Raw genomic sequence first — 26,304 nt, 5'->3', positions numbered from 1 at the left:
ACATGGCATAAAAGAATAGTGCCCTTGCAACAGGGAGTGCTGCTGCAATAGTCACACTGCCTGTCAGCGAGTTGGTGCCCCCAGATGCTGTGGAAATGACGTGTAACTCTACAATAAACAGCCCAGGCCATACAAGGAAAATATCTCAGTGTTGACAAAAGCTGTTTATGCGCATCTTCCTGGTGAGGCAGCTGTCCACACAACTTGCCTGGTGTGTGGAGGAATGAACTACCAGTTGAATACAACACCAGAACACATGGGTGCTCCAAGAAATTCCTTATTATGAGGATTTTGACTAAAATATTTCTTATATTAGTCAAAATCGCAACATGTAGTTAATCTCTTTGCTCTACAACATATTACATTCTGAAATTGTAAGTCCAAACCGTGTCAGTTAATGTACACAGAGCTTAATAAACTTAGCATATCACTAGTTTTTACTGAAATTATTTATTTAAGATTGTAAACTAAGAAGAATAAACCAAATTAAAGTGTTTATAAGCTCTCATTACAGGTTTTTGACAAATTTGAAATAACTATCTTAACTTCCTGTTGCTCAAAAAACATGTAACATCTCCAAAAAGTCCTTACTTCATAATTTTTAGTTTGATAAATGTTATTTTTTCCATCTACTATAACTTAATGATAGAAATGATGATATAAAAACAATTATTAATACTAGTGAATGATTTCACCATGAATGTGGTGTCATGCAGTAGCACATGGTGTGGTCAGAATGAGATATCACTTGCTCTCATAATCAAAACCAGGCTGAATACAGAGCACCTTATAAATACCAGAGACTGTAGTAGAAATATTTTGTAAAACAAGAGAAAGGCAACAACTAACTTATAGCAGACTGATGTGTGCCACATGGACACACTTAACAGAAAACAATGTTCACTAGCTTATGAGCTCTGGAACTTTCTCTGGTAGAAAGTAAACACATTCACACACACACACTACAGCATCTACAGTGACACTGAATATGAATTATCATTTATTGAGAGCAGCTGTCTTGGCTAATGGATGTGGGGCATGAGTTAAGAAGGACACACAAGGTAAGGAAGAGGCAGCAAAGTAGTACGATGCAGGAGTGGGAAGACAGGTGATTCAGCAGCTGCACAGCAAGACAAAAGGAGTTCTGAGCGGGAAAGAACGATTGGGGGAGAGGGGAAAATGGAGGAAGCTGAAGACAGAGTGGGAGACAGGGAGGGAAGAGTGAAGGGGAGAGATGTAGAAAGGAAGTGGGGGGGGGGAGAGAGAGGGGGGGGGGGGAGCTGGTATTACACTACTGGGACAGGGAACGAGTGGTGTCAACAGCAACAGAAAAGGAAACGTAAGGTGAGGCAGTGGGAAACGGGTTAACCGAGGTATAGGTCATAGGAGGTTCTAAGAATGCAGGATATACTGGAAAGACATTTCCACTTATGTAGTTAAGACACTTGTACTGTAAGGGAGTACCCAAAAGGCCAGCATAATGAAGCAGTTGTTAGCCTTTTGTGTTCTGGTGTGCAGCAGATTCAGCAGCTGGATGGTCAAGTGTCTGTGTGATCACAGTTTGGTGGTGACCAGACACACGGGTAGACAGTGGGTTGCCTTACATGACCACAAAAAATGCTGCACAGTAATTGCAGCATAGCAGATACGAAACATGGCTGCTATCATGTGATGACCTGCCTTTTATAGGGTAGGAAATGCCTATGAATGGACTGCTCTAGGATGTGCTGGGTGGGTGTATGGGACAGGTTTTTCAATTGGGTCATTGTGTCATTGACAAGGGAATGTCCCATAAGATGCAGGTTTGGAATAGCGATGGATACCGATATTCTGTAGGTTGGGTGGATGGTAGTGTACTGCCTTGGGTGATGTGGGTAGGATTTTGGGTAGTATGCTACTCATCTGAGGACACAAAGAGATGGAGTCAAATTCCTCATAAAGCTCTTCAAGATCAGTCAGTCAGGGTGATTCTGGGGGATCAGAAGAATGCTGGTTTGTGGCTGGTTAACAGGTTTACTGGTGTCAGAGGAGAAGGTGGCAAGGGAGATTTTATAAAAATGAGTTGCAGGAGTACTGTCTTTCAGCAAAAGTTTTTTGGTATATGACAATTCCTGCTTTCCACTGTAGAAGTGGCATCCACTGTTGATGAGGCTGTAAGGAAGTTAATTTCGGGTATGGAATGGATGACAGTTGTCATTGTGGAGGTACTGTTGGTGCTTTTGATATGAACAGGTGTATTTATGATGTCATCTGAGAGAGGAGATAGACACCCAGGAATGACGCTCATTGAGTTGAGAAGGACCAGTGGATATGGATTTTGGAGTAGGTGTTGAGCTTATGGAAGAAAGAGCAAAGGTTTTCTGTGCCATGAGTCAAGATCATGAAAATGTCATTGGTGAATCTGAACCGGACTAGTGGTTTTAGCTGTTAACTGGATAAGAAGGATTCTTCCAGATGGCTGATAAGAGTTGGTATAGGATGATGCCATGCAAGTATCCGTGGCAGGGGGTTATATATTTGGCCTTTGAAATTGAAATACAGGGTTGGTCAAAAGTCTTTGTACAATTATGAATATTTATTGTATAAAAGTTATAAAACTTACAAATTTGTGGTTTGTGAGAAATGAAAGAACAAATCACACAAGTTTTTGTCACAGTGCCAGTAAACTTCAACATGTGCACCACTTGTGGCTTAAAGAGTCTCTAATTGATCTTAGATTTCCTTTTCTAACACCAGCAATGGTGTCTGCTATCCTCCTCCTTCCTCCTCCTTCAGTATCCAGATCAGGCACTTGTGTAGTGTAAACCTTGTCCCTTACATAGCTGCACAAAAAGAGATCTAAAGGTGTTGTGCCTAGGGCTCTTGCAGGCCAGACTGTGGGGCCATCATGCCCAGTACATCTGTCACAAAATGTTCATTAAGAAAATTTACAGCATACAGTCCCCAGTGTGGTGGTGCTCCATCTTCTTGGAAAACAATATCAGGGTGCAAGTCTCCCAGTTGTGGTACCACAAAGTGTTCTAGTATATCCAGACACATGTTAGCTTCACTTATTTTTTGACAAGCAAGAAAAGGCCAGTGAGTCTTTTTGCAAATTGAACCAAACCACACATTCATTTTAGGGGAAAGGCTAAGATGATCTTGGCCTATGTGTGATCTTTCTGAACTCCATATCAACACATTGTGCATGTTAACTTTACCTGATCTGTGGAAAGTATCCTCATCTGAAAAACGAATTCGTTGATGAGGCTCATTGCTGGTGTCGATTTGTGCCAATACCTTAGTCGCAAAAACTGGTTGACAAGTTCCATCATTTGGGTGTATTGCATATGTTATCCGGATCTTATATGCATATAGGTGGAATCTGTTGTGTAGATTTCTTTGCACTGTAATTCTAGGGATCCCAAATTCATGAGATGTGTGTCAAGTAGATTTGGAAGGGCTGTGTAAGAACGTCTGTTGTGTGATGCTGTTTTACAGCAACAGTGATTGTAGTGCTCTGTACTCAGATTCTACCTGCAACAAAGATATGGAAACAAACTTGATGGTTTATACTTTCATTTTTTTAAAACCACAGCTTTGTAATTACTATAGTTTTGTAAAATAAATATTGAAAATTGTACACTGACCTATGGCCAGACCTGTAAATGTGTGTCAGGATGTGTTTGGCAAGGATTACGAAGGAGATCGTAGTTTTGATATCAGGAGGATGCTGAGAAAGGTAGTTCCATGGCCATGAGGTCATGGGCATGGGGTTTGTCAGCGTATGAGGATGTCACATCCACTATGACTGACAGGGAGTCTTATGGTAATGGGATAGGAACTGTGGAAAGGTAGTGCAGGAAGTGAATAGTGTGGTAGATGTAGATTGGAGGTTGCAGTCAATAGTTTGGGATGTTAATCCAGTTAAGAAAGCCCATACTTGACACTCCACAAGGGTTGGCAATCTTTAGTGCTGGGGGACTCTGCTTGCAAATGTGGGTACTATGGGAATTTGACTTGTGAATGAACAGTTTGCAGGAGATGCAGCCAAGACCATCAGCTAGTATGCCTGATAGTTGCAGATGATTCCATGAATGAGTAGCTTTTTAGGATTTAGGTTGCTTATCAATGTTTATTTTATTTTAAAGTGAACTTTCAATGGTAAACAGTGGTGTTAGACATTGGTTTGCATGTAACAGTCTTAACCTCACTCCAGAGTATGGTAAGAATGTGCACACCATGCCTTTTGTTTGCATTGTTTCTGTTTGTCAATGTGAGTGTTATGCTGCTGGTGACTACATGGCTGTGGTAGAAAACATTGAGAAGACATGCGCTGTGTTTCGGACCAACCCCAGAAAATCACTCAGACAAGCTGCACAACAGGTGGGAGTCAATTGGGAGACACTGGGACAAATTGTTGTGGAAGACCTGCATCTCTTCCCATGCAAAATTCAAACCCAACAGTTAGTAAGCCCCAGGGCCATGGAACAGTGGTTGTGTTTTGCCAACACTATTGTCCACAGATTTGATGTACAGGACTTTGATGTAAATATGGTTTGGTTTGGCAACATAGCCCACTTTCATTTGGACAGGTTCATCAATAAGCAAAATTGGTGCATTTGGAGGACTGAGAATCCACATTTCGTAATCAAGAAGTCTCTTCACCCTCAATGGGTTATTGTGTGGTGTGCAATGTGCAGTCATGGAATAATGAATGTGATATTTCTTGATGGTACGCTATCAAACAGTATATGAAGGTTTTGGAAGATGATTTCATCCCCATTATCCAAAGTGAAGCTGATTTTGACAATATGCAGTTCACACAGGATGGGGCTCAAACCAATTAAAGCAGGAGAGTCTTTGATGTCCTGGAGGAGCACTTTCGGGACCGTATTCTAGTTTCGGGGTACCCAGAGGCCACTGGTATGGGCCTCAATTGGCTGCCATATTCCCTGGATCTGAACACATACAACTCATTTTCCTGAGGCTATGTTAAAGACAAGGTGTACAGCAATGACCCCAAGCTGGAAACAGCCATTCACGAGGTCACTGACAGCATTGATGTTTCGAAACTTTGGCGGGTCATGCAGAATTCCGCTATTTGTCTGCACCACATCATCGCCAATGATGCCACGCATATCAAACGTGTATTAACCTAAATCCAAATATGTGTAGGGACATTTATATGTTGAACAAAGTGTGTGTATGATGTCATTTGTAACTGATTTACATTTTCTTCATATAGTTAAATTATTGTCATCCTGTACATAGTTTTCAATGATAAAAATAAAAGGAACATTCTAAGTCAGGGTGGTAGTTCTCATCTTCATTTGTTTTGAGATCATTGTAAAAGTTGTGGAATGTGGGCGGAACAAGTGGGAGAATATCCAAAACACTTTAATTTTTTGCTTTAGAAATTGGTAGTGTGGCATGATAGCATTTTCCAGGCTGCATTTGAGCACCCATCTTCCCTCTATGAATGAAGCTTATTGAATGAAATGGCTCATCCTCATTGAGACTTTTTTTGAAAAACACTGTACCATACTCTTTTTTTAAAAAACACTGTACCATACTCTTTTTTTAAAAAACAAAGCATTTAACATTTTGCCACTTAAATATTTCTTTGAAGTTGTAGGGTGTCTTTCAGAACACCATCAAAATCCAAGAAATCAGTATGTGACAGTTGAACAACTCCAAATTTCCTTTTCCGAACAGCTGAGCCGGCCAGTTGACACCATCCATGCAGATGAGCTAATGGTGCTTACAGCTTCTTTTTTTTGTTGTTTGTTTCTTGATCAGGCCATGGTAAGCATCACATTGTGACTGACTGTGGCTAGTAACCATGAATTTATGATCAATTACATTCAGATTTGGATTTTCCTGCATGGCAAACAAGAGCATTGCAATCACGTGAGAGTTTTTATTCTGCCCTCTGCAGGTGTCTGATTATTGTGTCACTTGTTTCACTTCTGAAGGAATTGACATCAGTTCCTTCAAAACACACATTGTAATCAGATTCCCCTTGCAAGCACCCTCTACTTCATGCCACATGTAGCAAGTTACACTACACTTACCGATTTCATGTGTGGTCAAATTGTATGTTCACAGTGGCTGTTTACAAAAAGCAACTGATGTATTCAGGAACAGAGTCAGCAGATAATGGTGTAAGTCAAAAGTGTAACATAGCATCAAACTGTCTGAGCTGGAACGTTTTTTGTCTTTGCTCGCTTGAAGATACACATTGTCTGCTTCAGTGTGATGAGCAGCTAACTTGGCATCAATTTCTTCCGTGGAACCATCTTTCACTGATGCAGATTTCTTTCTAAAATGTAAAACGCCATATTTGTGACACATATCCACTGTAGGATCTTTAAATGTAAAGTTCATCTTATGGAATTAACTCTCTCTCTCTCTCTCTCTCTCTCTCTCTCTCTCTCTCTCTCTCTCTCTCTCTCTCTCCCCCTCCCCCCCCCCCCCCCCCCATATAATATATATTCCTCTGAAAACTGATTAATCCTTGCCATCACAGGAGAGCTTGTACAGTCTTAGACATAAAAACTGACCGCCGGCCGGCCGCCACAGAAACTAAGTTTGAGTCGTTCACTTAAGGTGGCCAATAAAACTGACCGCCCCTGACAACTCTTAGTCCAGCCATTTGCACAATCTGGCAACACCGTAAGATGCGGAAGTGTTAGGAGGAAGTGTTGTCTACTTCCGAGATGTTGTCGAGTTGTGTAAGCCCATGGTCTAGTGGTAATCATCGTGCAATCTGCAATTATAGTCGCCTATTCTTGTCCAACTGTACATTTTTCTTTACCACATTTCGGTCTTTGTCTAAAGTTATCAGTCTGCTTGAACATCAAAGATAATTCGCTTCACATTCTACCCACCAGCAATAACAAGTACTTCCATAAACAATTCCGCAGGACAGCTCGTGGCTGCATTGTGATCGTAACAGCTTATGCTTGAGTGTTTCCTTACGCTGCAGCGGCTGCCAGCGTCTGGCCAGACGCCACCCGCCGCCTGAAATCCGGCACCGCCCATGTGAAAGCAGTGCGACGCTGTCAGTGTATGTATCATCTGTCATTTTCAGATTTGAAGTTCTAGTTATTGTCTTGCAGTTGCGCATTGGATTTTGCATACTTGAAAATCATGAACTATGGTTAAGCATTGTAAAATTGAGTCGCAAGTGGAAATAGGTGTAACATCTGCAACACAGTAGTTACTTTTGGTATAACAGAGGGGTGAATGAAGAGGAGGCAGCTAGAAAGATTTGAACTGTGTGTGGAGCAAGTGCTTTTGTGAAAAATACGCCAGATCATTCTGGTATGACTGATTTTCCACATTAAGGAAGTCTCGACTACTGAAATATGTGATGGATTACCATTTAACCATCATGTGACATTTGCATTCAACAGGCAAAGTGCAGAAATCTGGTGTAGGAGTGCTGTGTACTCTAATTCGAAACAACAAAAATCAATGGAGTGACTATTATTGAACGTTCAATGGAGTGACTATTATTGAACGTTATCAACGTTATTGAGCATTCCTATGCAGTACTGTTTCTGGTGATGTATTATTATGCCTTTATCATTAACGTCCTAAGAAGAAATGAAAGGCTGAGCCCCACCAAAAGACGTAATAATGTGAACATAATATTTTAAATATTATAGCTACAAAAGTGTGTTTTGGGCTACGAATTCTGTCCCAAGGGGTGTGTGCATCACAGCTGGAATTTGTTGCCAACAGCCCAGACACCTTTTGGTCGCAGTGTAAGAAAATTGAGCAACAAAACTACAGCACCTATGCTACTGCATGATAACACACACTGTTAATTTGAGAAACAAAACTGTCCAGGAGATTGATAGGAAAGTTGTCTCTCAGGCAATTGTTTTGATAGGGAAGTCCTCTCTCAAGCAATTGTCCCTCTCGTCATATACTCATAAAATTTTGCCTTTCCTGCTTTTGATCGATCAATCATCAAGGTAATTCATTTCTAGATGAAAATAGTCTTAAAACTACACTGGTTTAATGACATCGTTAGCACAAGTTGGTTTCTACGGGCGTAGAATTTGTAAACTACATTAGCAATGTCAGATTGTTTTAGATATTGTGAAAAAAAATCTGCTACTGATTAATTTCTCCTTGATGATTGCTGTTGCATTCAGTAAACCAATGAAAAATGCATTTAAAACATTCACTATACTAATACAAATTAAATTCAGCTTACTGCAGAAACATCACGATGGCAGCCTATCTTAATAAAGCATTAGGTATCTGTAAGATGATTGAGCCTATTTTAACACAAATTAGTTAGATATTACCGACTTTTGACTTCAAAAGGTCTGTATTTACTTCATTTCCTGTATCATTCACAAATATTATGAAAATGTGGCAGTTCATAGATAAAATTATGTATTCACAACAACAAAAAATATGTTGGCAGAAAACAAAAGTGTTTGGCTACAGTTGCTTTAGCACATCCAGAGAGGTATCAAGAATGTGAGCAATCACACATTGCTGTAGCTTAGGCTAGGGCAGAAAGAAGCAGGTTTCCAACAAAGTAAACGATGAGAGACACTGTCACTTATTAAATTAAACAGGAATTGTTCAGAAAATTACAACTATATCTAGTGAAATGAGTAGGTTGATGCAGCTCCAGTCCGGCAGTATCACTGAATTGCCAATCGAAATAGACGGCCTTGTTAATCAATTAAATATCAAAGGACAGAAGTCCAGGCTGTCATGGGTGTTAAAATAGAACAACGGCATCAGATGGAAATTTGTGCCTGACCAGGTTCAAACCCGGATTCATAGTGTCTTTTCTTTCAGACATTTCTGAAAGAACAGACAACGTACATATATCCATATTCTGGGTGTTCCAGGAGGAACAGTACATATTTCAGCAGGTGGTAGTACAGACGGATTGCATAAAAAAAATTCCATATAGATGCGTCCACTTTTTATTGAGTACAGAGATACAGCTGTTAGTATGTAACCCTAACAAACTCAAAGCCTCCTGCCTCGGGCAAATTTGATTTTCAAAAATTCCCCCACCACCTACAATGCACATTTGACATCTCTTGATAACACCATGTGTAGCTCTTCTGAGGTCGTCTTTGCGTTCTTTTTTGAGGGTTGCATTATTCGTAATCCAAATGATCAAATCGGCTCTTGGGTTTACTTTTTCTTTATAGACTTTGCCTTTAACCATCCCCGCAGGCAAAAATCCAAAGAGATAAGGTCTGGGGACCTTGAAGGCCAAGAAAAGTGCCCATATCTACTGATCCATCTTCAAGGAAATGTTAGATTCGGATAATGTGTCACCTGACAACTAGAATATGTAGGAGCCCTATCATGCTGGAGGAACATACGCCTCCTTGTAGCCAAATGAAGGCCTTCCAATAATGCTGGAAGCTCATTTTCAAGAAAGTGTAGAAAAAAAGGCTTCAAATGGCTCTGAGTACTATGGGACTTAACTGCTGTGGTAATCAGAACTTAGAACTACTTAAACCTAACTAACCTAAGGACATCACACACATCCATGCCCGAGGCAGGATTCGAACTTGCGACCATAGTGGTCACATGGTTCCAGACTGTAGCACCTAGAACCGCTTGGCCACTCTGGCTGGCAGGAAGTGTAGACAACTAGATCCTGTAAGGACCAACATATGAAACGAAACTGCGTTGAACCCAGCTATATGTATGCCATAAAAATTGGACATATGTTATATGGCATTTTTTCTGCAATTTGTCTATACTGCCACCTCCTACAATATTTACTATTCTTCCTGTGTAGTGGCCGAGCGGTTCTAGGCACTTCAGTTTGGAACCGCACGACTGCTTCGGTCGCAGGTTCTAATCCTGCCTCGGGCATGGGTGTGTGTGATGTTCTTAGGTTAGTTAGGTTTAAGTAGTTCTAAGTTCTAGGGGACTGATGACCTAAGATGTTAAGTTCCATATTGCTCAGAGCCATTTTGAGCCATCCTGTATAATTATTCAGCTCTCGACGGGTCATCGAAAGTGTTCAGTGCAAGACACACATCATCTCGGAGATTCGAGACCTCCCTCCGGCATGGGTGTGTGTGTTGTCCATAGCATAAGTTAGTTTAAGTTAGATTGAGTAGTGTGTAAGTTTAGGGACCGATGACCTAAGCAGCTTGGTCCATTAAGATCTTACACAAATTTACAAAATTTTTAATCCAAAATACTGCATCTTGGTTCTTACAATAGCGCAATAGGTGCGCACTGGTTAGAAGTAACTGAAGAGAGACTCCAACTCGGATTGTGGTTAAGGGCAAATCCCAAGCGCATGGCTACAGACAATTGGGAGCGGAAACTTAATGTCATCAGAACCTTCTTGAAGGACCACGACATGCAATCGTTAGACTGATTGCAGACAGTTCTGTTTATAAATACATACATACTTAGCAAATTATATCATGTTGCAGCAGTCTTACCGATACCGCAGGTCACTGTACAAAAAATACTAGCTGTAGCGTCTTGGTATGTGTGGATGCAAAATATCTTCAAAGTACCCTTCCACATGGCAACTTTTCAGAGGCAAAACAAAGGACTTGGAATTAAAGACGTGCTTTTAAACTAATACATTCCACTAAGACAGACATCACAAAACTTCTGTTCCTGTTGTTAGATCATGGGAACAGAAACACTCCTGTTAATGTAGCACATACAGATGCCAGCCTAGATTACGTCCGAAAGTACTATGACAATTGGAGTTGTATAATACTTCCACCAGCACAAACCAACACTAGAACCCTCTATGATTATATTACTAGACATTGTCTTCACAACCCAATTCTGATAAATTAACCTACTAAAAACTGGATGAATGTCTGTAAAACTATCAACAATAAAATTCTACCTACTAGAGTTAGTGCCGTATGGTACGACGTTGTAAACGAAACAATACCCACAGCGGAACAATTATGGAAAATCAAATTGAGACCATCTCCATACTACGACAAATGTCGGCTTGTAGAAACTGTAGCGCACATCTTCTTATGTGAAAATAGAATCAGAATTTGGAACTGGACTAGGAAGAAATTAGCACTATCAGCAGAACTGCAGAAAGTCATATACCGTTAACTGAAGCTTTACAACCTGACTGTAAATGTTACCCATCCACAAAGAATAACAGTTATTCATGGCTTCTGGGACAGTTTGTATTTTACGTCTTAACAAACAAAACTTTGAACTTTGAAGAGTACATGTTTTATATTGCAGAAGAACATTTTAAGCTGAAGAAGAATAACAAATATAAGGAATGGATTCAACATTTTTTATATCTTGCTTTATGTGGGCTACGAAGAGGTGGACAGTTTTATTGATTAGAAGCAGAGTACTATTCATTCACTTTTTTTATTCCTGGAATCTTCTTTTATGGTGGCTCTAAAATCAGCACTGTTCTAATTTGGCAAAACCCCCCTGGCTCCGAAATTTCTTTCATTTGTTGAAAAATATTTGGCTTCCTTACAGACCTCATATGCATCCAGTGCATAATAACTTAAATTGTGAATATATTTCTGAATGAATGTTTGTTATGTATTTTTCCGTCACCCTTTTCACTGTTATCTAAGTTATGTTCTACAAGGAACACACACCATTGGAGGCGGCAATCTGTAATTTATTTTATCTTAATTACTACTTCAATTTTGTTGTACAATTTAAGGCATATATGGGAACAAACATGGAATACATGGGAATAATGCAGCTATTCAGTGACAGGCATGGGGGAGGCATTGTGGCCAGGCCTTGGATCTTTCGACCCCTGCCCTCTTTGCCTCCGCCTAACTGGTACTGAAATTCTGAAACTTAAAAAAAAAGTTGTGAAGTGGTCAGCACATTTGTCCAGTAAGCAGGAGGTCCAGGTTCGAAGCCCAGCTGGTCACAAATTTTCATCTGCTGTCATTGCTGTATTTAAACGCGCTGTGACAGTGTGGACACCAGTTCTTCAATATTTAAGATGCATTTGTTTTTGAGGCAATAGAGGTGATTTGTGAACATTTGTCTTGCCATCAATGTAACGGGAATTCAACGGCATACGGCCCTTAGTCATTGCTTTGTAACGGCGCTAACCCATGTCATATACATGTGAATCAGATTGATCAGATTGTAGTGCATATTTAGTCCAATAATGAATGGTCAGTATACAAGTATTTAGGAACAGTAGAAGCAGGAGTGTAGCTAACTGATCACTTAACCAAGTGTGACATAGAGTAGCTGTGTAATGAGTCATTCCAGCTGCATAGCTGAGGGTAATATTTTTAAGCAATTCACTGCAGAATTAATGTAATTCCTGCACGATGATCTCTTTAGTCATACTGTATCATTAGCAGCTCGTGAATGGAGTACTATGTTTGTTAAATCGGATTACTCAAGCTGATGCCAAATAAAGAGAAGCGACGACGCCGGCTCTCTGTAGTGGCCGGCCGGCGATCAGTTTTTATGTCTAAAACTGTACATTGTACGCAAATTCAGATATGATGATAGATGAATTCTATTACTTTCTCTACATGTGTAGTGCAATTTATGTTGAGGAAATGATGTAATTTGATTTCTTACTTCTTTTAGTTTCTCAGGAGGGTTTTTGTTACCAGGTGGTATCTTCTTCGTGTTGTCTTCACTTAAAGTTCCAGATACATTAGCCTGTCGATTGGTAAGCTCAAGTGTGATGAACATCTGGGACTCATCAAGGATATTCATGAAACATTCTCAGGAAACACAACATTGTTCTCCTGTTACTCAGAAATGAAATGAAATGAGTAACCATATGGCAACTTGCTTTGTTGGGATCCTGGGTCCTTTTCCATGATGTTGCAGGTGCTTTTGAGTCATTGAGTCTTACTACAAAGTGTACTGTTTTGTTTCAATCTCCAAGAGCCCAATATTCATTAAATATTTGTGTCCCAACCTTGTTCAGTTCATCAATCATTTTGTCTAGTTTTTCTTTACATTTCAAGCCACACATTTTTAAAGGTTTTGAAGCTCCAGCTTTAAATTCTTTCCCTTTGACTGTTTTATTTTTTTTGTCCCATATTCCACTTTTGTTTCCATTCTGCTCTAGCTTTTCAAGAATAAGTACCTTTCATGGCATTTGATGCAGACTTTTTTTCTGGTTCAGCATTTATGTAGCCAATTTCCTGTGCAATACTGTCAATTTTCTTCCTTTTTGAAGGTCTTCCGGCAGTCACTATCTTCCACACATTTGTATCTTCATCCTCTCTTGACTCACTCTCTTCTATATCTATATCTTCATCTACATAGATACTCCGCAAGCCACTGTGCAGGGAGTGGCAGAGGGTATTCTGTACCACTACTTGTCATTTCATTTCCTGTTTGATTTGCAAATAGAGTGAGGGAAAAACAACTGTTTGTATGCCTCTGTATGAGCCCTAATTTTTTGTATCTTATCCTCGTGGTCCTTACGTGTAGTGTATATTGGGGGAAGTAGAACTATTTGGCGGTCAGCTTCAGATGCTGGTTCTTCAAATTTTCTCAGTATTTTTTTTCTCTAAAAGAACATCGCCTTCCCTCCAGGGATTCCCATTTGAGTTTCCGAAGCATCTCCGTAACACTTACATGTTATTCAAACCTACCGGTAACAAATCTAGCAGTCTGCCTCTGAATTGCCTCAATGTTTTCCTTTGGTACGACGTGGTACGGATCCTAAACACTCAAGCAGTACTCATGAATAGGTCACACCAGGGTTCTATGTGTGGTCTCCTTTACAGGTAAACCACTCTTTCTAAAAGTCTCCTAATAAACCAAAGTTGATCATTCGCATTCCCTCTCACAGTTTTCACATGCTCATTCCACCTCATATCACTTTGCTACATTTCACCCAGATATTTAAATGACTTGACTGTGTCAAGCAGGACACTAATAATATTGTATCCGAACATTATGTGTTTGATTTTCCTACTCATTCACTTTAACTTACATTTTTTCCACATTTAACGCTAGCTGCCATCCACCACACCAACTGGAAATTTTGTATAAGTCATCTTGTATCTTATTACAGTCACTCAACTTCCGACACCTTACCATGCACCATAGCACCATCAGCAAACAACCGCATATCACTACCCACCCTATCAGTAAAATCATTTATGTATGTAGAGACCAAAAGCAGTCCTATCACATTTCCCCAGGGCACTCATAACGATACCCTTGTCTGTGATGAACACACACTGTTGAGGTCAACATACTGGGTTCTATTATTTAAGAAGGCTTTGAGCGACTTGTATATCTATGAACTTATTCCACATGCCAGTATCATCATTAACAGCGTGCAGTGGGGCACCTATATCAAATGCTTTCTGGAAATCTAGAAATATGGAATCTGCTGTTGCCTTTCATCCATAGTTCTTAGTAAGTCATGTGAGAAAACAGTAACTGAGTATCACAGAAACAATGCCTTCCAAAACAATGCCAATTCGTGAATATAAGCTTTTCAGTCTGAAGGAAGTTTTATTATATTCAAACTGAGAATATGTTCAACGATTTTGCAGCAAATAGAAGTTATGGATATTGGTCTGTAATTTTGTGAGTCCATTCTTTTACCTTTTTTATGTACTGGAGTCACCTGCACTTTTTTCTGGTCACTTGGGACTTTGCACTGGCTGAAAGATTCATGATAAATGTGAGCTAGGTAATGGGCTAATGCTGTAGAGTACCCTTTGTAAAATGGAACTGGGATTCCATGCAGACCTGGTGACTTATTTGCTTCAAAATCCAGAACATAGTCTTCATCAATATTGCAATCAACAGATATATTTAACGGAGGATCACTACAGTTGCCTATTACATCCACAGTATCCTGGATTATTCCTAACTTTTCCTTATGTAGCCCAGATGACACATGTGAGAATGTATCTTCCTGTTTTTCGAGGTTAACTACCATATTTCTCTTACTGCTTTCATTAAGAGCTGAAATACATGGAAACAAGTTCTAAGTAATAGGAAATTTTGACTGTGAAACAGCTACATATGATAATATTCTTTCCTGTATTCGCTACTGAACATTATCAAGAGCACTTAACTGTTTCACCATTTTTGTCCTGTGTTAAAGATTTCTTTGCATGTTCTAATATTCTTAATGATCTAGAAGACATCTACAAAAATGTACCATTCTTATGTTACTATTACCCTATTTTATTTATGTGATTGAACAACCACAGACCACTGTATTATACATTGCTAGTACTGAGAATTAATCTGTTTTCGTAAGCTAACCAAATTTTTACAACTTCAAATAGTACTCACAGAGGTAACAATAAATCATAGATATTCTATAATGGTAGCACACATTGTACCAAAGACATTAAGCTATCACCTGCATCATTTTCAGGTCAAGGAATATAACGAGACTTACTATGTTGGACTGCAGCACTAATAGTATAAATTGACTTATACTGTTTTCCAAGATAGTTATCAACATATTTACTTGTACTGTTAGGATTAAATGACGTATAGAATATTGTATCCAGTTCAGACTTAAACTACTTCTACCAACAGATTGAAATCCCCTCCTGGACTCCAACTTCTTTTGACCATATTCTAACTTATACTTTGTTCCTGGCAGCCTAGAATTAATGGTCTGTCATTTTGATGACTGCGGCTTGTTTCAGGCTTGTCTCATGGCTACAGTGGGGCTGATTGGAACACGTCTGGATTTTTATGCAGTTTTGTATTCCTTCTGGCTGTGCCTCTTGTTTGCAATGAGAAGAGAAACTGCAGCCAGAATCTGGATATTCTATCAAATTTTTATAGCTGTACTCTTACCTGTTCAGTATGCGCTAGCAGTTGGTTTGCCACCTGGTCTATGCCTGTGTAAGTACACTTATAAATTAATGTTAACTAAAAGTTGACCTAAAAGTAAAGAAAATTGAGATCAGTTAGTGATAAGTTTCCTGTTTTATTATACTTGAAATTTGTTTCTATTTTAATATGTATTACCTGTGAGGAACAACTTCTTGAGCTCCTTATAACTTTAAGACAGTGAAAGATGACAATTTTCACTTAATATTAAAAAAAAATTCTTTTTGTGTTTTTTGTCACAATATATTACTGTAGTACAAAAATACATTTAGTCTTCTGCTTGTCTCTTCTTCGTAGGTTGTGTCATGTTTATTTCTTTCTTAATAAACAAACAGTATTTTCTTTGAACAATGATGTTCACCAGGGATCAGTAGCAGAACCCACATGGTAAGAAGTTAAAATTAGTATCAAGACTCTTAAAAACAATACAGCTCTGGTAGAAAACAATATTACAGCAGAAATGGTAAAATATAGAGGAGAAAAACTAGTAAGTGTTTTGCATGAGATTACAGTGGAAATATGGCAGAAAGAAAATATGCGAAAACAGTGGAGTACAGCAGTGGAGCACTGCAATTCTCCTATAAGTCCCGCAGTCAGGTTTGTCATGTTTTTTATGTATGGGCCATTACACATAAGAAACATGGCAAACCTGACTGAGGGAATTATAGAAGAATTGCAATGCTCTGTGTAGTATGTAAAGTATTAGGAAAAATCATGGCTGGGTGGTTAAGAACATAAGTAGAAGTATCTAGGAGACCACTAGTGTGGTTTCAGAACTAATAGATCCATTACAGATCCTTGAAAAATGTTAAGAGTATAACATTGATGTTCACCACCTGTTCATTGATTTCAAACAAGCTTATAATAGTATCAAAAGGGATCAACTTTGGAAGGCAATGCAAGAGGCAGGAGTCCCTAACAAACTTACAAGATTGGTTCAAATGACTTTCAGAAGAACAATATGCAAAGTAAAGATCGAGGGCACTTTATCAAAGGCATTTGAAGTTAACCAAGGACTGCAGCAGGGTGATGTGCTCTCCACTATTCTATTTAATGTCGCCTTCGAGAGAGTAATGTGAAATACACAAAGCAACAACTCTAGGGGAACACTGTTTAATAGAGTGACTCAGCAGCTTGCATATGCGGATGATATTGATTTGTTATCCAGGAGGAAACAGGATCTGGAAGAAAAGCTTGGAAAAAGTAGGAAGATATGGTGCAGAGATGGGGCTGACCATTAATCAGTTAAAGACTAAGTATGTGTTAACATCTAGGAAGAGATATAGTGAAGGAGAAAGGAGCATGACTTTGAACGGAGAAGAATAGTTAGTTAGTTAGTTAGTTATATTACTTGTTCCATGGATCATGAACACGATTCTTTCGTAATGATGTGGAACGTGTCAAAGTACACAAGATTCATTTATCCCAAATAATCATTGTTAGTCTTATATACGGTACAATTGTTAATGCTTACTGTATTTCTTTGGCCTAAGTCTAAAAATTCATCTATGGAGTAGAAGGAGTTGTCATTCAGGAATTCTCTTAACTTACGTTTGAATGCCGATTGGTTGTCTGTCAGACTTTTGATATTGTTTGTCAATTGACCAAAAATCTTTGTGGAGGTATAATTCACCCCCTTTTGTGCCAATGTCAAATTCAATGAACGGTAGTGAAGGTCACCCTGTCTCCTAGTACTGTAGCTGTGGACTGTGCTATTAATTCCGAAGTGATCTGGGTTACTAACAACAAATTTCATTAGGCTGTATATATATTGTGAAGCTACTGGCAATATCCCTAATTCTTTAAATAATTGTCTACAGGATGATCTTGGATGAGCCCCAGACATTATTCTGATAACACGTTTTTGTGCAATAAATACCTTCTTTTTTAGTGATGAATTGCCCCAAAAGATGATTCCGTAAGAAAGCAATGAATGAAAATATGCATGGTAAGCTAACTTACTGATGTGCTTGTCTCCAAAATTTGCAATGACACTAATAGCATAGGTAGCTGAGCTCAATCGTTTCAGTAGATTGTCAATGTGTGTCTTCCAGTTTAAATTCTGATCAATACAGACACCCAGAAATTTTGAACAATCTGCTTTAGCTAAAGATTTTCCCCCACACTCTATATTTATTTCCAGTGTTATGCCTTTCCCAGTACTGAACTGTATGTACAGTGTTTTTTCAAAGTTGAATGAAAGTCCATTTGCGGAAAACCACCTAATAACTCTTTGAAAAACATTATTTGCATTTTCCTCAGCTGATTCTTGCTTTTTAGGCTTGATTACAATACTTGTGTCATCTGCAAAGAGAACCAAGTTTGCATCTTCATGAATATAATTAGGCAAGTCATTAACATATATTAAAAACAATAAAGGCCCCAAGACAGAACCCTGTGGTACCCCATTCTTGATACCTCCCCAGTCTGAATAATCTGCTGCCCTTTGTGTACTATGTGGGTTTACTGTTTCAACCTTCTGCATTCTACCAGTTAAATATGAAGTGAACCATCTGTGTACTGAACCATTCATTCGATAATACTTCAGCTTATCTAAGAGGATTTCATGATCCACACAATCAAAAGCCTTAGAGAGATCACAGAAAATCCCAATTGGTGATGTTCTACTATCCAGAGCATTTAAAATTTGATCAGTGAAAGCGTGTATAGCACTATCTGTTGAAACATCTTTCTGAAAACCGAACTGACATTTTGTTAAAACGTTATTCCCACTAATGTCTAAAGTTACTCTTGAGTACATTACTTTTTCAAACACTTTTGAGAAGGATGTCAGAAGTGAAATAGGATGATAATTGTTGACGTCTGTCTTGTCACCTTTTTTATACAAGGGTTTAACTATGGCATATTTCAATCTGTCAGGAAATATTCCCTGATTCAATGAGCTATTACATATGTGGCTAAGAACTCGACTTATCAGGTGTGGACAAGATTTTAGTATTCTATTGGAGATACCATCAGTTCCATGTGAGTTTTTATTCTTAAGTGAATTTATTATTTTCTTAATTTCAGACGGTGAGGTGGGTAGGATTTCAATTTCATTTGTTTGCACCGGGAATGCCTCTTTCATATAGAGTTATGCCCTATCTGGTGAGCAGCTGGTGCCTATATTTTCCACTACATTTATAAAATGATTATTAAAAATATTTTCAACCTGTGATTTTTCATTTATAAGCTTTTCATTGTGCTTAACAGTAATACTGTTGTCCTGTGACCTTGGTTGCCTGTTTCCCTTTTAACTATATTCCATATTGTTTTAACTTTGTCATCAGAGGTGCTAATCTCAGACTTGATACACATACTTCTGGATTTTTTTATAACTTTCCTTAATATATTACAATATTTCTTATAATGGTTGAGCTTTTCTTCATCTCGACTTATTCTAGTGTCTTGGTATAGCTCCCATTTCCGGCTACAAGAAATTTTAATCCCTTTAGTCAGCCATGGTTTTTTATCAAGTTTATTTGAATTATGATTCAGTAATTTCTTAGGAAAACTGTTTTCAAATATACCCACAAGTTTATCATGGAATAAGTTAAATTTAACATTTGCATCAGGTTCCCGATAAACATCCTCCCAGTCTACCCTTTTCAAGCTTTACTTAAATTGTTGAATTGTTATATGGTTAATTGGGCGTATTATTTTGTTTGTTTTTTTCACATTACTGTATGGAGCAGAGTCATGAATTGAAAGTAGCTGTGCATCGTGATCAGGAAGCCCGTTCTTAATAGGATAGGTGCTTACTTCTTTTAATTTATCTTGGTCTATGAAAATGTTATCTATCAGGGTGCTACTGTCTTGTACAATACAAGTAGGAAAATCAATGACTGATGTCAGATTGTAAGAGCAAAGTAATAGATCAAGGTCATTCTTCTTGCTTGAGTGTTTAAGAAAATCTACGTTAAAATCTCCACAAATTATAATGTGTTTTCCCTTTTCTGACAGATAACGCAGCAAGAGGTCTAGGTTTTTAAGAAACATTTGAAAATTTCCAAGTGGGGACCTATACACAGTCACAATTATGAATTTACCACTGTCCAATTTAAGCTCACAAGCGCATACTTCAACGTGCTGTTCTACACAGAATTTTGCGGTTCCTATGTTTTTAAAACTATGTTCCCCCTTAACATAAATGGCAGCTCCTCCTTTCTCCATATTGTTTCTACAAAAATAAGTTGCTAGTTTATACCCATTAATATTTACATTTTCCATTTGTGTAGTTATATGATGTTCAGACAGGCACAGTACATCAACTTCTGTTGTATTTTTAATATTCTCAAAACAAATTATTAGTTCATCTATTTTGTTCCTTAATCCCCTGATATTTTGGTGAAATATATTAACACAACTGTTTCCTCTACCTTTATTCGAACCATTTATTTTTTTACCTTTAAGAGCTGCCTTTCTGGACATCTTGTTCAACCTAAAAAAGGTGCCCCTATGCCCTTTCGGGTCACAGGGGTTTTGCCTTGAGTGCTAGTGGCCTTTAAATCAGCTAATCTTTCCTTCCCTAGACTATTTAGGTGCAGGCCATGTTGAGTGTATCCCCATCTCCCAATGCTACCAACAGGTGCTGTATAAATGTGTGTTTTTGCACCGTCCAGCAGCTGCTCGCTCAACTCTCTGTTAACTCGCCACACAGAAGGTTTAACCAAGGGCTGATCGTAACACTGCAATACCTCAACAAAACCCACATTCGTACATCCTGTTGCAGCTCCTATTTTATCCAGGTCACTCTTAATATCATAATTCCTATCCTTAGCCAGGCTGTTTCCTGCCCCACCTATTACTATCACCTCATCATTCTTGTCAAAGTCCCTACAGAGTGGTCCTATGTCTTCTATCACCTGGCTAAGCCTAGCACTTGGCTTAAACAAACTCGTGACCTGGTATATGAATGCTGTGAGAGCTTTAAATATCTTGGGTCTCTGGTAACAGATAATAAAGATATGAGTGAAGAAATGCATGCAAGGAATACAGCTGGTAACAGGAGCTACTTTAAACTGGTTAAAGTGTTTAAAGCAAGAAGCTTTAGTAGGAATCTGAAACTGTCTGTGTATCATACAGTAGTTAGACCTGTGGTGATGTATGGTTTGGAGACCTGGACTTTGACACAAAATGTTGAGAGTTGTTACTGAGATGGGAAAGGAAGATACTTAGAAAAATGTACAGGCCAGTGAATGGTAGGGTTTTTTGGAGAAACTCAAATAATGAGATCAGAGATTTGTACAATAAACTGGATATAGTTATAATAAAGGGAAACATCCCACGTGGGAAAAATATATCTAAAAACAAAGATTCTGTAACTTACCAAACGAAAGCGTTGGTACGTTGATAGAGACACTAACAAACACAAACACACACACAAATTTCAAGCTTTCGCAATCCATGGTTGCTTCATCAGGGAAGAGGGAAGGAGAGGAAAAGATGAAAGGATGTGGGTTTTAAGGGAGAGGGTAAGGAGTCATTCCAATCCTGGCAGCGGAAAGACTTACCTTGGGGGGAAGAAGGGACAGGTATACACACACACACACACACACACACACACACACACATATCCATCCGCACATATACAGACACAAGCAGGGGATTGGAATGACTCTTTACCCTCTCCGTTAAAACCCACATCCTTTCGTCTTTCCCTCTCCTTCCCTCTTTCCTGATGAAGCAACTGTGGGTTGCGAAAGCTTGAAATTTGTGTGTGTGTTTGTGTTTGTTAGTGTCTCTATCAACGTACCAACGCTTTCATATGGTAAGTTACAGAATCTTTGTTTTTAGATATATAACCTAGATATAGTGACAGAAATAAAGAGTAAGCAACTACGTTGGTTGGGACACGTAGAAAGAATGGTGGAGAACAGCATAGTCAAGAAAGTTTTCAAAGGAAAACCCGGTGGTGCAGACCAAGGACCGTATGGCTAGACAACGTACAGGACTTGAGAAGGATGCGGAGTTAGAAGATGGAGAGCCAAGGCAGCCAGCAGAAAAGAGTGGGCAGAGATTGTCCAGGAGGCCAAGGCCCTACAAGGGATGTAGTGCCATGGAGTAGTAGTAGTGATTAATGCTAGCTCATCAAAATTTGAAGAATTACTTCTTCTTTATTACCATTACCAACTACAAAATCAGTTAATTTTGTAATTTATTGAATCTGATAGAAAATTCATTGTGTCTGATAGAAAATTCAAATGATATGTGCCCCATCTACATGATTATGAATATGCCATTATGTTAACTCTTTCCAGACTCAGGTTTACAAGATTAATGTCATTCACTTACATTAAAGGCTTTTTATAATTCTACTTTTGACTGTGTTGGAGAGCCTGTCACATGCCAGGACCACTGTTCTGAACTATGGTGTGACATACAACTGGTACTTTTTCTCAGTTGTGTGCCATTGATAAACTACACACGTGCTCTGTAGTAGTCATTGAACACTTGGCTAGATGAAATTTTCTTAAATCTTGATTTGACACCAATATCTGCTAAGGTAGTATTCTAAGAACTGGGAGCTACAATTAGAATTTATTATACATTTTCTATACATCAAACAAGAGATTGGTCATTAATATGTGTCCTTATTTTAGGCTAATATCCAGTTCAGGCTCTCACATTCAACCAACTAAACAAAATGCTGTTACAAAAAGATTTATTCTATATTGACATTATTGCAATATATTATGTTAGAACTGCTGCTATTCCTTGGAGCTGTGTACAGCACAGCAGTCTCTCTGCTGCACTTGCAATAACACCATGTACAGTGATACAGGTCTTGTTGTCACATGAAGCAATAATGACTACCTGAGGCACATAAGTAGAGTAACCACAACAGAATATGACCCATAACAAGCTTTCATACATAACAAAGATAGTTCTAACCCTCCAAGTGACCTTTCCTCTCATCTTTACCAAAATGTACAGTTTTATAAACTTCTTCATTTATACATCAAGCTAATACAGATTTTTCCTATTAATGAAAAGGTTTCCTTTTTTGGAATTACCACCAATAAAATAGTGGAATATCTCATATCCTCTCATGTGCTGTGCCATTTAAATGAGGAAGCATCATGCTATGTAACCACATGTATTAAATAATAAATTATGTGAAAACAACTTCAGGTACTTAGATTACAACTGTTGGATTGTTATCCAGTATTTCTTTTTTCTTTGTGACTATTCAGTACACTAGTATGGATTACACTTTATTTCTCCTATTTTATCCAAATCAAGTAAGTCTGTGTGTTTTACATACAAAAATATATCTCTGTATAAGTCCATTTATTATCAACACATGTTGCAAAAGGGACCAGATAGGTAATTAAGAAAACACACAAAACAGCTTATTTGCTCCCATAAAATGTAACAATGCCATGTAATATTTGATAATACTCTGATTGAATTCATCTTTGAGAGATTTGTAATAGTTGTTAAAGTGTTTCGTGTTTCGTGCAAATCACAAAATATCTGCATTTAAGACTAGTATAGTGAATCAAAATATATTCTTCCCGCCTTATTATGGTACTGACTCATACCTATTGTAGTTACCAACTAAAAGTTACTCACTAGGGTCAGAAACCTTCTAGGGCTCACTACCTTCAGCTTGATTTTCAAAAAGAAACTGAAGAAAAGAAAAGAAAGACTACAGTACTAAGATCATACACTCGATCATTCAAAGGGTTCAGAGATTATTGCTCCTTTCTGTGATGTGGGAATGAGTTTTACTTAACTCCTAAGTACTGAACATTTGAGTCTTTTAGCTGTTGTTTGTAGTTTAGTTATCATAGTTGCTACAACTTCTCTGGCCTTGTGTCACCTTATTGGAGCATCCTGTATGCTCACATGGTACTGCTGGTTGACATCAAACATCTTGCTGCATCAGTAACCTTTCCATCATCCACGCACTGCTTTATGCCGAGTGCATCCATCTTCGAGCCAAACAGATGGAAGTGGAAGGCGTGAGCTCTGGGCTGTAGAGTGGATGAGGAAGAGCAGTCTATTGAAGTTTTATGAGCTCTCCTTGGGTGCAAAGCCTTTTGTGAGGCCTGGGATTGTCATGGATGAGTAGTAGTTCAATTGTATTTTGGTGGTGATGGGCACGCCAAAGTTGCTTCTTCAGTTTTCTGAGGGTAGAACAGTACACTTCAGAGTTGATGAATGGACAATGGGGCATGATATTAAACAGAATAACCTTTTCAGAGTCCCAGAGACTGTTGCTATGACCTTGCCAACTGAGGGCATGACACTGAACTACTACTTCGACGGGGAGGTGGTGTGGTGTCACTCCATGGATAGCCCTTTTGTATCTGGTTTGAAGTGATGAACCCATGTTTCATCGTCTGTGACAATGTTCGACAAAAAATTGTCGCAATGGCCTTGTAATGCACAAGCAGTTCTGCACATGTGGTCCGTCATTGCCATTAATGGGTTTCATTCGGTGGCAAGGAATCCAACAGGCACACATCTTTGAGTACCCCAATTGGTGGAAGAGGTTGTCAACACTACCAGCAGAGATGACAAATTGAACAGTAAGGTGTTTGGTAGTGAGCCGTCGATTACTTTGAATTAGTGTGTCCGTACGTTCCAACACTGCAGAAGTTACAGCTGTGTGCTGTCAGCTGTCCAGCTGCCACATGGGAGATCAGACAGGTTTGTACAATCTTGTTGCAGTGATAACACCCAATGACTTCCCATGCTTTTGTTCTCAGCAAGGTATCCTTAGACATTCTGCAAGCACCTATGAGAATATGTGATGCTCTGCTTTTCCACCAAAAGAAACTTGTGAGTACTCTGTGCTTGGAACAAACCTCTGTTACAGACACCATTTTGAAGGGTACATAAAATGCCATCACCTGTCTGAACTTCATGAAAGTATAGAGGAAAAAGCAAGAATATTCCATGACGTTCCACAACAAATACCACGTTTTTTCAACCAAAACTGGCAGAGAAAAAAATGTGTTGCATTACTTATTGAATGCCCCTCATGCACGTAGTGACCATAAGTCCTTGTACGCTAGTGAAGCAAACCATCATTTCCATTTCCAACACTTTGTTCTTGAGTAAGTCATCCCATCTTTTTTTACTTCTTTTCATTACTTACGTGCCATTGCTTCCTAATGTTCTTCTCTCTCTCCTTCAGCTGTCTCTTCATTTACCTTCATTGATGCCCTCTCCTTCTTTTCCAAAAATAGTCAGCAGTCTTCTGACTGGTCTGGTGCAGCTTGCCACAAATTCATCTCCTGCACTAACTTCTAGTCACTCTGATGAAGAAAGAAAATCCCTCTATGAATGCCTAAAAGAAATGCTTGAAAAAGGGAGAGACTGTTTTTATAAAATTGCGATTGGTGAAATAATGCCCAAATTTGAACATGAGGCCCCATTTCAGGGCCTTGACCACAAAATCTGTCAGGGAAAAATGTTAAAACTTGTCTTGGAAACCAGGGAAATATCAGGGAATTTCACATGGGGAAACTTGTGGGGGAAAATGGAACAGAAGAGCATTGAAGCATTAGAGATGAATGTGGAAAATCAGGTGGACTGATATGATAAGGAATGAAGAGCTACTCTGCAGAATCGTTGAAGGAAGGGACATAAGGAAAACACTGACAAGACGAAGAGATAAGAGAATAGGACATGCGTTAAAGCATCAGGAAAGCTGTAGGGGAAGACAGACATTTGAATACAGCCAACAAATAACTGAGGAGATAGGGTGCAAGTGCTCTCTGGAATCAGGGACATTTTGATTAGTAGGCAAATACACTACCCCTAGACCATAGGTGTTTACACATAGGGTATGCAGCAGTAAAATATAAAGATTGTCTAATTACAGTCAGTGGCTGTTCAAAAAGTATCTAACCTTAATTTTTATTGTTGAAACCTTCAATGTATTGGAGTGCACACATTTTCAATCTGATGGATTTGATAAATGTTTAGGGGTGAAGCAGTGGGTACCATACAGATAAAGGGGAGATATACAAAACCTTCAGAGATCGCCGTTCATCAGTGACGAGTGAAGCACATTCAGGTAGACCCTCAGTATCTACAAATGAGGTTGTTATTGATCAAGTAAGGACCCTGGTAATGCAAGATAGTCAAATCACAATCATAAAACTTTCAGACAAGGTCAAAATAAGTATTGGGCCCATTCATTCCATTTTTACAGAACAGTTAGACCTCAGGAAGACGTCGACAAAATTTATGCCAAAGTCGTTAACAGCTGAGCAGAAACAACTTCAGAGATCACACAGGAATTGTTAGATACTATGAACAGTAATCCCAACTTTGTTAACACAGTTATCACTGGTGAAGAGTCCTGGGTTTATGTTTATGACCTAGAGACAAAGTTCCAGTCATCACAGTAGAAGCATCCACTATCACCGAGACACAGTATATACAGTTCTGTACAGTAAATGGCACAACTACAGTAATAAATATAGACTTTGAACAGAAGTCTGTAGCTAAGGTAGA

General features: G+C 38.7%; 1 protein-coding gene across 11 annotated transcripts in view; it reads left to right on the top strand.

Annotated features, from left to right (window-relative positions):
• The window catches only part of LOC126272844 (piezo-type mechanosensitive ion channel component), a 651,486-nt gene that overhangs the window by 340,022 nt on the left and 285,160 nt on the right, over window positions 1-26,304 (top strand). For all 11 annotated transcript variants that reach the window (XM_049976053.1, XM_049976051.1, XM_049976056.1 and 8 more), the window contains one exon: window positions 15,636-15,837. In XM_049976053.1, the coding sequence (XP_049832010.1) occupies window positions 15,636-15,837 (202 nt within the window). The remainder of the gene's footprint in view (window positions 1-15,635; window positions 15,838-26,304) is intronic.

This window comes from Schistocerca gregaria, chromosome 5 (assembly GCF_023897955.1).
Source record: "Schistocerca gregaria isolate iqSchGreg1 chromosome 5, iqSchGreg1.2, whole genome shotgun sequence".
Lineage (NCBI taxonomy): Eukaryota > Metazoa > Arthropoda > Insecta > Orthoptera > Acrididae > Schistocerca > Schistocerca gregaria.
The sequence above is the reverse complement of the archived record's forward strand: the minus strand, read 5'-3'. Positions and strand labels throughout refer to the sequence as shown.